General features: G+C 47.4%; 1 protein-coding gene across 1 annotated transcript in view; it reads left to right on the forward strand.

Moving 5' to 3' along the window:
- The first annotated feature begins 366 nt into the window (after positions 1-366).
- Positions 367-14,148, forward strand: part of SLC6A20 (solute carrier family 6 member 20) — a 34,517-nt gene continuing 20,735 nt past the window's right edge. The window contains exons 1-3 of the mRNA XM_033133078.1: positions 367-595; positions 12,007-12,147; positions 13,906-13,997. Coding sequence (XP_032988969.1) covers positions 475-595; positions 12,007-12,147; positions 13,906-13,997 — 354 coding nt within the window. The 5' untranslated portion in view covers positions 367-474. The remainder of the gene's footprint in view (positions 596-12,006; positions 12,148-13,905; positions 13,998-14,148) is intronic.

The following is a 14,148-nucleotide window of genomic DNA, read 5'->3' on the forward strand; positions in this document are numbered from 1 at the left end:
CAGTGCAATTCTTTAGTGTGTCCCTCTACTACAATGTCAGCTCCAGGAAGGTTGACGGTGTTTGTGTTGTTCACAGCCCTATCTCCAGACAAAGCCTGACACACAGTAGGCACTCAATAAATGATGGGTTAAAGGAGCCCGACCACTGCAAGGAACTCCACAGCTCACCGGCACGCAGGCCCCGACGTGGTGCTGGAAGGACCCTGGCGCCGCCCTGTACCCCGCAATCTCGGGCGCCTTCCGGGCCGCAGCTGCCAGGCGGGGTGGGGCTCGCCGTCATCCATTTACCAGCCTCGCCCCTCCGACGGGCGCGCCGTTAATGAGATTAGCAATTAAAAAGCAGGCGAGCGGGCGCGGCGAAGGTGCGGGGCCACCCCCAGGCCGAGCCGGGGCGGGACGGCGCGCCTGGCTGCCGGGCACCGAAACAGCGGAGCAGGCGCCGCAGCGGGAAGCGAGCGCGCGAGCTCCGGGGCCATGGAGAAAGCGCGGCCGCTGTGGGCCAACCCGCTGCAGTTCGTGTTCGCCTGCATCTCGTACGCCGTGGGCCTGGGCAATGTGTGGCGCTTCCCCTACCTGTGCCAGATGTTCGGCGGAGGTGAGTGCGGGCGCCCGGGCGGCGCGTCTGCGCCCATCGTCGGCTCTCCGGGCCGAATGCCATTCAGTCCTGACGTGCCTGGGTGTGCGCGCTGGGATTGGTCCCATATTCTAGACCAGTAAACTGAGGCTCGGAGAGTTACAGAGCCGGGAATCGGACCCAGGGCATCCCAGGCCACGGCCGGAGCTCTTATCCAAAGCCGCCCTCCAGAGCTCTCTGCAACCCCCAACCCCATTTCAGGGGCGTCCAAGCCTCCCACCACACCCTTGTTGGCCAGGCGGCCTCACTAAGAGGCACAAGGGACACTATTTTCCTCCCTTGGGAGGAGAGGTGGCAGTGGTCTGACTTCTAGCGAGTAATCCTTATGCTTGTGTCAACATTGAGCAGGAAATTGTCTCGTTCAACAGAAACTCGTTATGCTGCTTTCCGATCAGAAACTTATATTCCTGGCAGCACGATTTGAAACTCAGGATAGAAGGATCTTGAGCTATTTCTTTAGATTTTTTTTATATATGTATATATATATATATAAAGATTGGTTTGGGTTTAAACCACAGAAGGCAGGAAGGCAAATCATTCTATTTATGCTTTTTTTTTTTTAAACAAATTTTCCCTCTGAAGCATCACAGCACGCTCACTAGATAGTCAGCAACACACACTACATTCCCTTAACATTCAGAGCCCTGGGGACACCTGTGACATACCAAACAGTCTCGCTGAAGACCAAGTGCCTTTTTGGAAGGCAATGTGGCAATAGGGATTGAAGTCTCAGCATTAAAAGAAGTATTTTCCCACTTATTCCATTTCTAGAGTTCTACCTAAAGGAAATAATGAGAGTTCTGACAGAAGGTAGACGATAGAAGGATGGTCTGTATGCCGTCCTTTTAATGAGAGCAAAACATTGGAAACTTCCTAAGCCCTCAACTAAAGGGGATTGATTCATAAATATGGAGCATCCATGCTCTGGTGCTCTGTGCAGCCATTAAGATGGTGTTTTCAAAAAATTTTATGTATTTTCTCATTTTATACATTAAATGGAGGGAGGGAAAGTCAGTGTCAACGCACTGTATAAAATGGGAGATCTCAATTATGTTTTAAAATATACAGAGACAAGAGAATGAAAAGATATACACCAAAGCGTTAGCAATAGTTATCTCTGGGTGATTTTTGCTTACCTTGTAGTGTGTGTGTGTGTGTGTGTGTGTGTGTGTGAGAGAGAGAGAGAGAGAGAGAGAGAGAGAGAGGTCTTTCATATACATGAGTAGTATGAATGGTGTTTTCACCGTAGAGGACAATGAAAGATATTAGATGAAAGTATTTACAAAATTTAACCCATTTCAGAAGACTAAGACCTAAAACACTGTTCCCCCCTCCCTTTACACCCACTAGCTCAAAAAAAAAAAAAAAAAAAAAACTTGACGAAAAGGTTAATCCATAGGTTTTTTTTTAAGTAGTGAATTCCTAATTCTGAGTCTTTTTTTTTTTTTTTAATGTTAAGGGCACAAATACATCATAATTACATGAAGGGCATATGTTGCCATATGCTCTAACAGTTTCATAACTGCCTTTTGAAATAATTGTTTGTCAGGATGAGATTTCCTTGTCATTCCATGTTCAGCACACCTACTGGTGATACATGTATTTATTCTTTCCCAAACATCAGGCCAGGTGCGCCTTGCTGTCATGTGACTATTTCAATCCTTGTTTCTAACAACACCGTCACCTGAATAGTCTGCAGGTGGACACTGGTAGGATGGCGTAGTTCTGAAGTAGAATAGGTATAAGGAGTTGCTGGGGGAACCACGAGACCTTCAGGATCCAGGAAAAGGAAAGAAATCTTGTGCCTGGTACAGAGTATACTTAGACTGGTAGGTGGTTAGAGAGATGAATGGATGATGGTTGACAAATGAATGAACCCTGGGGATACCATGGATGGATGGATGGATGGATGGATGGATGGATGGATGGATGGATGATGGATATTGGTTGGGTGGTTGGGACCCTCCCCTGGGAAGCTGTTGTTAGCCTGCGGCATTCCCACTCCTCCCTCAAGCCCAGGCCAAATGATATTGTTCCTCAGTTGCTCTCGCTCACTGTCTCCACTACCTGTCTGGCCAAGTGAACACCTGGTCAGAAGGACAGCACGTTGTTCCAGAGTTTCTCTCTATCCCACGAGCCCAACCTTAGTGAAGTGGCAAGGTCAGAGGAGGCGCCAATAAATATTTGTTGGATGAATGAGCCAGGTCTGTTTTGAAAAGTCGCAGGGTACATGACGGGGGAAAGCCGATGATTTTCCTGAGCCTTTCGCTGCCAGTAGTGTCGCCTATTAATAAGTGATTAATGTTCCTCCAAACCCAGGGAGTTTACAGATCCACTCTTTACCTAAAGCTGAAGGATAAACCAACCACATCATAAAAGGCTCCGGAGGGGTGTGTGACTTCCTTCTAAACAGAGCTGTGACCCTCCCACTCCCCGCCAACAAAGAGCTTGTTGATAAACTGCAGAGCCAAGCTGTGCCAAAATATTTCCCAGAATAAAACGGATTAGGGGCTTGTGCTGCTTTCCGTGGGGCTCTGCTGGTGATCAGGGAGGCTTGGTTCCTTCCCGCTCTCGGGCCAGGCCCAGTACGAGGAATGTTAATTCTGCAGATTACATTCCAAGTACCAACCACCTCTGTCCAGCATGCTGGCACTACGCGGGGAAAAGGCAGCTGAAGAAACGGCACAAAATCTCTTCTTGAAAAAGCCATCAGGTCTTGGCCATCACATCAAAATCTAAGTCGTTCAGGAAGAAATCGGGACACAAATGTGCTAATGTACTAATGTGTAGAAAATAAATGTGCCAACGACTGAGTTTCATATAAGCATGTCTCAAATCATGGAAGAAACATGGAGAAATGAGAACATTTCTGTGGCTGGTGGAAATGTGGTGTTTTTTCCTCCTAAATTTTCTTTATGTGATATTTAAACCATAAAGAAGGGAAAATCAAAGGACATCTGACTATGAAGTAGGACAATGATCCTCCGGCCGCAAAGTCCCTTCTGCTCCTCTCTGGTGCTTAGGGTCTTAGTAAACTGCTGGGTCCCACCCCCAGAGATTCTGAGGGCAGGATTCTACATTTCTGAGAAGCTCCTAAATGATGCTGATCAAAGCTGCTGGTCCATGGACCACGCTTAGGAGGAAGCCCCTCTCCCAGGCCACCAGCTGCTAGGAAACAGGCAGTGGGGTGCTGGTAAGTGTTGAACAACTGGCTTTTGCTGGAGGTGCAGAACCTAATTTGTAGCATTTGGTGATTACCATGGTGTAAATACTCCCACCACAGACTAGCCAAGTCATGTCTTGGGATGTGGTTGGGAAGAGATGTGCAGAGGTAGCTCTTGTGAGCTAGTGTGAGCCAGCCCCAGCACACCACAAGAGGCCTATCCCTTCAGGCCAGCACCCAGCCTAGGACTGAGCTTTGTAGAGGACAACGGTATATAAGTGGAGGGAGGAGAGCAGTTGGGAAGCCTGAGTACACCTTCTCCTGAAAGTGGCTGACTGATTTGTCTCTTTGTGGGTCTCAGAGAGATAGAGCAAGATGCGAGAACTTGCAGAGGTCAAGTTCATACAGGAGGAATTTCTCTTCTGGTGAGATTCTTGAATGTAGAAAACAGATAAGGTACTAGCAATGATAATTAGGAAAATAAGTAGCAGCACGCTCTAGAATAATATATTTGTGTGTGTTTTGGGATTATAAATGTAATACATCTTCATGGTAGAAAATAGGGAAATACAAATTAAAAAATACAACAAAGAAATGAAATACAAAATCACCCCAAATTCCAGAACCCAGGAATCATGATTGTTAACACATTTTTTGCTTTAAAAAATTAGAACCATCTTTTATATGTAATTTAGTGTCTTGCTATTTTTTTACTTAACCTATTATCAGTTGCAAGGTCATTTGCTATTATTTGAAAATATGAACTTAACTCTATAATATTCCCTTTACGATATAACATAACTTATTTACTCATTCTCCAATGTGGAACTTTAAGTCATTTACAGTTTTACCCTATTATAACCCAAATGATTATTATCTTTTAGTGGAAGAATTTGTTCCATTTGTATGTATTGTCTTGTCATGTTTGCTGTTATTTTTCACGATGTTTGTACTGCTTTGCTGTTTCCTTCTTGTAGTTGTTGTTGGGTTTTATTTTGATCTTTTACTATATGAAGTGTATTCCCTTTGCTTTTTTCCTTCCAGTGATTTTGAAGGTATAAATCCTATTTTCAGTCTACTAGTAGTTAATTTAAATTTTTAAATAAAAATGTACTTGTTTGCTCTAGTTATCAGTATCAAGCATGAAATGTTATCTATTGATATCACCTATGAAAGTTGAAAACTGTAGCACACTTTTATTTCTTACTCCTTTCCTCATTCCCATTTACCTTCCAATATTTCAGACACGTAGTAAAGACTATTTCACTTCTAATATTACATGTCTTCACATTCAAGAATTACATTTTTCATTTTGGTTATTTTACAATGATATTAACAACATTATTTTTAGAATTAATCCTATGTAGTTTATTTACGATGAATTAGTTCTTTTATAACATAACTCCAAGTTGAAGTTCTTTATTGTAATCCAACACTAATTGGCTACAGTTCAAAGAAAGTAATTCTTTCAGGAATACTCATACGTGGTTTATGTTTTAAGCATGTCTGAGGATATCTTTCCTTTATATCCCACATGAATGAGCCACAATCATTTTTACTCAAAACGCTATAGATGTTATTCTGTTCTGTGAAAATTTTTCAGATTTTTAGTTTTGCAAAGGAGAATTCTGCAGCCAGACTTATTTTTTTATTAGTTCTTAGGTATCCTATATAAGATATTCTATAAGTTTACATGATATTGTATGAAAATGTTAGCTTAAATTTGTGAGCTCTATGTCTAGGTGTTAAACAGATTTTCATGACTTTTATCCAGGACTAGTGAGCCCTCTCAGTGATGCACCCAGGGAATGTCTTATAGTCTCTGTTACTGTGAGACTCGTATGTTCTAACTGCTGTGTATATGCAGTGTTCTCTCCTCCTTAGTTCTTATTACAGGTAGAAAATTCTTAGATTTGCTGTCCATGCCTCATGTCTTCTCTTATAATTTTACTTCTTTACCCTTTTCCTCTAGGCTGCGGGATAATTTCTCAAAGTTGTACATATATATTTTCACTTATTGCCTCCACTGGCTTTAAATTAACCATTGTATTTTTTTCATCTTCATTTAACTGTTTTTCTTCTTAAACTGCCCTATCTTCATCTTGCCTGATGCTGTTCTATAAACACAGTGTGCTCTGAACTCTTAGAGATCATGTACTAGACACTTTCTACAAATTCCTTCTGCTTCTCACAGAAAACCTATTTCAGAGGAAGGCATTTGCTCTGATACCTCAGAGTGCTCCTTCTATGTTGATCTGCAGTTACTGGAGGTCCAATCCTTCTTTCTGAGGGAGGTGCGGGCTGATATAGACTTGCCCAATGTACGTCTTACTCAATACAGACACAAAGTAAAGTCAGAGTTCAAAGTCATTTTATATGAAGTTTTTTAAAACACATTGTTTTTAGCAATATGATGACCTTTACCAGACCTCTCTGTCATCTCTCCCTGGTAATAGCCTCACGAACCACCACTGTCAAACCATTCACCATCAGAAAGTCACTCAACAAACACTCTGTGCTGGGCCCTGCATTAAGAGCTGGAGATTCAAGCATGAGCCAGGCAGACCCCATCTCTGCCCTTAGGAACGAACTGTTCAGGGAAGTGAGGGTGGGCAGAGCAGTAGACACTCAGTGAGCAGGGGCTGTAAGACTGTGAGACTAGAGACCAGAGAGGAGGACCCCAACTTAGTTTTGGGTGCTCTGGAGAGGTTCCTGAAGGAAGTGATGTATATGGAAGGTCCAGTGAGACCTGAGTGATTCCTTCCTGCGTTCAACAAATATTCACTACTCTCAACAGACCAGGGAGCAAGAGGGTCCATGGTGGGGGAGACAGACACCAAACAGACAAGTAAATTGCAGCATAATTTCACATGGATAACTGTTCCAAAGGAAAACCAGCAGGGTAAGAAGCTAGAAGGGCGCTCTGGCATGGGGGCTATCTTCACTAAGGCAGACCAGGCAGGGCACTCTGAGGAAGCCGGGTTTGGTGGAGAATGGAAAGAAGGGAGAAAGCGGTCCAGGCAGAGAACAGCAAGGGCAAGCGTGTAGAGGCCCGACCCGCAGGAAGGATCATGTGACTTTGATGGCGTGAGAGAGGCGAGCAGCTTGGAGAGGAAGACAGGAGCCCTGTTCCTCAATCCTCAGAGGCCACGGAGGGCGTGTGATGTCATTCTAGTTGTAAAGAGAAGCCAAAGAGGGTTTTGACCAGGTGGGAGGGTAGAAGGTGAGGGAGGCAGAGAGTGACATGATCTGAGAATAAATTGTCAGGGGGACAGCTGCAGAGTGGACTCAAGAAGACGAGCATGGAGGAGACTGCAGTCAAGAGGTGATGGCGGGTGCTGGGGAGGTGGTGAAAAGTAAGAATTAACCAGGCTAAGAGCTGGCTTTACATCCTCTGAATAAATCTGTGACTATAAACATCCCACGCACCCAGGGCAATGCAGACTGCCACATGGGGCTGGATGGGTGCCTCTGCCATCTATTTCTGCATGACAGAGCACTCTAAAGCCTAAGGATTTAGAAAGAATGATGGAATTAGAAAATCGTCTGCCAACGAACACAGTAATCATTGTTTTGGGCAAGAATCATCAATGGATGTGAAAACTAGTGGGCAAAGGTCCAAGGAGAGATGGGAAGGTGACCCCGTCTCAAACTATCTCTCTCCAAGATCATCAGTCATTTCAAAGAGGGAAACAGGAACTTTCAGAGGAGAAACCTTGCAGACGCCACCTTAACCAAATGAGCAAAGTGAACATGGCCAGGAAGGGGGCAGATCAACATCACGTGCCTCTGATCGCTTCAGTGTCCTTGCCAAGACCCAAAATGAGGGACATTCCACAAAATAACTGGCTCGTACTCTCCCACATGTCAAGGTCATGTAAGACAAGGAAAGACTGAAGAGCTGTCCCAAATTAAAGGAGACTGACAAGAGGTGACAGAGGTACCATGCGTGATTGTAAGCTGGCTCTGAGACCAGAATAAAGGACACCAGTGGGATAATTGGTAAAATTCCAGGAAGGTTTGTAGATAAAATCCTGTATTAGGGTTAATTTGTTGATTTTGCTCATTGCATTGGAATTATGTGAGAGAATGTCCTTGTTTTTAGGAAATACACACTAAAGCACTGAGAAGCAAAAAAAAAAAAAAAAAAAAAGGTAGTGGCTGAAACAAGAAATAGTTATTGCTCACAGTTCTGTGGGTGGGCTGTGCATTTCTGTACTGGTTTGATCGGGTCTGGCTCGTGTGGCGGCATTCGCTGGCAGGTCGGCCGGACTGGAAGGTCCTTCACACGTTGGCAGCTGGTGCTGAGCTGGCAGTGCTCTTGGTTCTCCTCCATGTGGCCTCTCTGTCACAGGCAGCCTGGACCAGCTTCTGTACAAGGTTTCAGGGCCGCCTTCCAAGAGATGAAGGCAAAGTTGCGCGGTGTCCTGAGGCCTGGGCTCTGGAACCACCATGGCATTGTTTCCCCCACATCTTGTTACACAAAGCAAGTCCAAGGCCAGCCCACATTCCCAGGTGAGGAGATGGACTCCACCTGTCCTGGAGCAGCTGCGAGAATGTGGCTGTGTTTAATCTCCCACAGTCCACCCCATCCAGATACATGCGATCACCGCGCTCTGATGCCAGGGTCTCCTCATGGAGAGTCCGTGTCGGAATTTTACATAAAGGGAGGCTGGGGAACAGTTCTGTTGGAAGAGGGTTGGTTAGTGGACTTGTTTTCAAAACTGATCGTAAAACATATTTTTTGTGTATTGAGATATACTGACATGCAGAAAAATTCACTTTTTGGGTGTCCAGTTCTATGAGTGCTGGCAAACGCATGCAGTTGTGTTAACCCCACCACAGTTATGCTCCTGTGGCCCACCCCTCCACACTCCCAACTCCCAGCAGCCACAGATCTGCTTTCTGTCCCTGTAGTATTGCCTTTTCCAGGCTGTCATATACATGGAGTCCCACAGGGTGTAGCCTTTTGATTCTGGCATCTTTCACTTCTCTCATGTTGTTTCTTTTTATGGGTGAGTAATTTTCCATTGTGTGGATGTACCAGCATTTATTATCCTTTCACCCAGTGAAGGATGGTTAGGTTGTTTCCAGTTTTTGACAACTCTGCATAGAGCTGCTGTCAACATCCGTGTATAGGTTTTTGTGTGAATGTAAGTTTTCATTTCTCTGGAGTAAATACCTAGGGCTGTAATTGCTGGGTCGTAGAGTAAGTGGATGCTTAACCTCATAAGAAGCTGCCAAACTGCTTTCCAGAGAGGCTGTACCATTTTACATTTCCACCAGCGATGGATAGGGGTTCTCCAAATCTTTGTCAGCACGGGTACTGTCAGCCTTTCTTTTTTTAGCCAATCTGATAGTTGTGTGGTGGCATCTCATTATGGTCTGAATTTGCATTTTCCAGGACATTCTCTCACATAATGCTAAGCATCTTTTCATGTGTTCATTTGCCAGTCATATATTTTCTTCAGTAAAATGTCAGTTCAATTTTTTAATAAATTGTTTTGCAGTGGGTTCTTTGTTTTCTCATTATTGAGTTTTGAGAGTCCTTTATATATCCTAGATACAAAATTTTTATCAGATATGTGTTTTGCAAATATTTTCTCCCAATCTTCAGCTTGTCTTTTTATTCTCCTAGCAGTGTCTTTCACTGAGCAGAATTTTAAAAGGAAGTCCAATTTTTCAGTATTTTCACTCACGGGTAATGCTTTTGATGTTGTGTCTAAAAATCTTTGCCTAACCTAAGGTCAGAAAGATTTTTCTCCTGTGTTTCTTTCTAGAAGTTTGATCGTTTTGAGTTGTACCTAACATCCGTTTTGAATGGGTTTTTTTGTTTTCGTTTTTGTATAAAATTTGAGCTATGGGTTGAGAGTCTTGTTTTTTTTTTTTTTTTTCTGCACAAGGATTGTGTGTGTTTGGATGGTTGGGGGCGGTGAGTGGGAGGGGTAATAGAAACTACCAATGGGCAGGGCTACAGGGCCCCACGCTCCCACCTGGGCACCAGGCCTGGGACTTCTGGCCTCCCACGGGCAGTGGGCATAAGGCAGGCCCTGTCAAAGAGAAAAGCCTTTCGTGGACCCTGCCAGGCCTCATGTGGTTACTGTTTAACACCTTGGGTGAAAATGAGCTTATCTTATAACCACTGAGAGATTGAATGTTGCTCTAAGCAAGTTGTCTACATGACCTTTATTGTCAGACGTATTCTGGGTGGGACCCCCTGACGGCCTCTCAGACTCCTTGCTATGGAGAGGAACCTGGTGAGGTAGTAAAACACCTTTATGCAGGGCAGGAAGGGAGCAGGGCCTGGCAGCGTCTTCAGGGTCCAGAACTGAAAGGGCTGGATTTGTTCCAGGCCCCCACGTGAGCAGATGACATGGGGAATACCGAGGTCTGGTGGTGTGTTCCCCGCTCTCCCCCTTCTCTCTGTGGTAGGAGAACCCATGGGGGCTCTGCCTGGTTGTGTTCCCGCCATTCTACTTCTGGGATTTCTGTCCCGAGGAAAATAACCACACGTGGACCAGGGTTTGTCCCACAGCTTGATTTAGGAGCTCAGAAAACTGGCAACAGCCTCAGTGTCCAAGGACTGATGAAATGAATTCTGAGCTCATTTTCCTAGTGGAATGTTGTGCAGCTACTTACGGGGTGATGCAAAGGTACGTGGTGTGCAGGAGAGGGCTTAGGCGGTCCTGTTGGTTAGAGGATAGCATGTCCGCCCATTGGAGGCGTTTGTGTAAATATCAGATGCTTAGGTAAACATATATGTATTTCGTTATTTACCGCCACACTTTCAAAGCCAGTTCCTTCTGTAATCCCTGTAGCTGTAGTGACAGGGTTTTTATTTGATTCAGAAGTCCTGCTCTCTTTTCCCACTGGGCCATTCTTCAGGTTCGTTCACAGCCAAGGAGCCAGGAGCTGGAGGAGGAATGGCTGAGGGGCTGCAGAGAAGGAAGGGGCAGGACCGACAGGCTAAGCAGTGGGCCAGCCATCTGGAGGTGGGGTGGTGGTGGCAGTGGCAGTCGTGGTGTCCCCCCCCGCCCCCTGCAGCAGGCTGCCTGCCTCTGTCCTAGTGCCGGGCAGTGGGAGGGCGTCCGTAGCTCCATTCACATCCCTGTCTCCCCACTATCACCAAGGGCACTTGTCTGCAGATGGCTCCTTGGAAACCAGTGGGTTTAAAATTGGTGTGAATTAATTTTATTAAAATGAAATTTTAGACTGAAGGTCACTGTATAAAACAGATACACATAGAGATGCTCCTAAAAGAAGGTGGTAGCTGAGGCTCTGTCTATTGGGGACCCCCTTGCCTCCCCACACATACACAGCAAGCCCCTACCTCATCTCTGATGATATGAGGCCTGAGGGAGTTTTCTGTGGCCCAGGATAAGGCAGCTGAAATTCTTCTGCCCAGGTGATCACTCAAGGTCATGGAGCAGGGCTGCTAATTCCCCATCCATCCCACACCCAGCTCAGGGCCTGGCCCATAGGAAGTGCTGAGTGAAAACAGTTGTTTAGGAGACCAGCTCTTTGCAGGGCACCATCGGGGCTACAAAAGCCCAAAGCCAGTGTGTGGAGGTGGGCAGCTGCATGGATGGATTCAGGAGTGATGTTCAAAATATTTAACAACTCAGAGGTCCTGGCTCTGATTAACCATTAGTTGCTATAAAAAAGAGTGGAATGGGGATTTCTGGCAGAGGGCCTGAGGCAGCTGTGGCATTAAGAAGGGCAAAGAGTTTGGGACAGGAGTTATTCACCACTCAGAATGGAAGTATTTAAAGATTTTTAACTGACATTCATGGCTGTACGTCATCTGTAGATGGATGGATGAAGAGATGGATGGATGAGTAGAAAGATAAAAGGATAGAAGGATTGGTGGATGGGTGGATGGATGGATGATGGATGGATGGTGGATGGATGGATGGATGATGGATGGATGGATGGATGGATGGATGGATGGATGGATGATGGATGATAGATGGGTGAGAGGAATCACAGAAAGATGGATGTGTGGAAAGGTGGAAGAGTGTGAAGGCAGAAAGATGGAGGATGATGGGAAAGCTAAGAGGATGGGTGGATGGAAAGCTGAAAGGATGGATGGAAAGACTGAAGGAAGGAAGGGAGGATGGATGGACGGGAGGACGTTTGTAGGGAGGTTGGTGGGTTACAGAGGACAGCACATTGCTGATGGCTGGCTGCTGTGTCTGGACGCCCACAGGGAGCTTCCTGGTGCCGTATGTCATCATGCTTATCGTGGAGGGAATGCCGCTCCTGTACCTGGAACTGGCGGTCGGGCAGCGCATGCGCCAGGGCAGCATCGGTGCCTGGAGGACCATCAGCCCCTACCTCAGCGGCGTCGGTACGTGGGCGCTTTCCAGTCCTCTCCAGGGGAGACCTGGCTGGGGTGGGAGCCAAGGGCAAGCACAAGATCCAAGAGAGAGCCCTTGAATGAGGTGGGCAGACAGCCCAGGAGGAGCTGCCACAGACTATGGGCTGAGAGGGGCCGGTTTCCTACCCCCAGAGCAGCGGGAAAGGGAGGAGCCTCACCCCTGTGGAACCACATTGCTTCTCTTTTCCAGTCCTCAGTTTGCTGGTCTGTGAAAGAGAAACAGCTGCCCACGATGGAGCGGTGCTCCGTGTCCTAGCTAACAACCGTTCTGGGAACTGCCCCTCTGCTAACTGCTCATACCGACGTCTCCTTCTTTCGATGAGCACCTACTATGTGCCAGGCGCTGGCCTCTGCAGTATATGTGCATGAGCTCATTGAATCTTCTTCACAGCCCTGAGAGGTTGCAGGGGTGTCATTAGTATGTCCAATGTAGAAAGGTGGGCATGCGTGGATAGCAAGAGAGGCGCTGCCTTCCACCCTGCCTGTCCTGAGTTACCTCCAGCCGGTGTCTTGGCACCTCTGGAGTTGGTTAACCTGCCTTCGCAATCCTCACGCTCCTGGAGCGTCCTCCGCCAGCAGGAGGAACTTTGACCCGCGTTGGCCACGCTCGGTTCTGCTCACGCCTCCCTCCCCCCGCCCCCAGACAGGAGGGCAGGCAGGAAGGCAGGGTGATGTTTCAGGAACACCGAGGGCGTAAACGACGACAGGACTTAGTCACAGATGCAAAAGAAATGTGCCGGGTGGCCTCACAAATCATCTTCAAACCCGAGCTGCCTCCTCATTTTGAATGGCTGTTAATTTTTAACACAGAGGTGTGTGGATTTACAATTTACCCGAGTAAGCAATCACAGAGGGCTTCTCCGAGGCACCAATAGGAAAGATACTAGATGTTTGTGCCAATGGTGGGGGCAGCGCGGTGCCAGCGAATGTTTAACAATCAGCCTTTAAGGTGGGGTGGGGGTAGGGGAAGGCCTGGTTTGTGGCATGTGCTGTTCCCGAGGTGTAAATACTCCCACTAGGACTAACGGGATGTCTCAGAGCGTGGGGTTGGGCGGAGACGCACGCCACGGCTCGGGGCCCGCATGGCCAGCTCCAGAGCACCACTGTTGGCCATCCCTGCTCCGGGCCCACCCTGGGTTCCGTGCAGGCCTGACCAGGTGGGGCACAGCCTCCCTCCTGTCCCCTGCAGTCCTGACACACGTCCTCACACCTCTGCTCCCTGCCTAACTTCAGAGAAGCCAAGGCGGGAGCAACCGTAATGTCTGGCGTCCGGGTCCCGCCTGCCACCACTCTCCTCAGGTTCTCTGAATTAGGTTCTCATATTAGGTTTCCATCCTAGTTCTGCCACTTCCTACCTGGGGGTCTCGGGCAAGCTCTGTGCCTCAGCTCTCTCCTCTGTGCAGGGGGCATCATGACACCCACTTTACAACATTGTTGTAAAGGCACATAAAGTACTTAGCACACAGCAGCTGGCACTTAGATCTCAAAAAAATGTCATCAGCCTCCAGTCCCAGAAAATGGGGAGAGAGGAGAGCGAAGAGACTAACCCTTAGAAAGTTCTCGCCAGGACCTGGTCATGGTTAACCCTCTCACACACCTGCTGACGGAGGTTTTGCCAGCCCAGGGCGGTCACTGCGGGGGTGTCCTGGGGCACACCGGGTAGGGCCCCTGCTGCCTCGTCCGGGCGGGCAGGGCAGGGCATCCTCAGCGCCTTTTGCCTCGGCACAGGTGTCGCCAGCGTGGTAGTCTCCTTCTTCCTGTCCATGTACTACAATGTCATCAACGCCTGGGCCTTCTGGTACCTCTTCCACTCCTTCCAGGTGAGCTGGCTGTGCCAGAGCAGGGTGGGAGCAGGAAAGGGAGAAGAGAGCAGGGCCCCCACCTGGGACAGGCGGGAGGTTGGGGGCGGCCGCCTCAGGGGGAGCCAGGAAATAATGCAAAGGGCTGGGGGAGACCAAGCACCCCAAACCA

This window comes from Rhinolophus ferrumequinum, chromosome 17, assembly GCF_004115265.2.
Source record: "Rhinolophus ferrumequinum isolate MPI-CBG mRhiFer1 chromosome 17, mRhiFer1_v1.p, whole genome shotgun sequence".
Lineage (NCBI taxonomy): Eukaryota > Metazoa > Chordata > Mammalia > Chiroptera > Rhinolophidae > Rhinolophus > Rhinolophus ferrumequinum.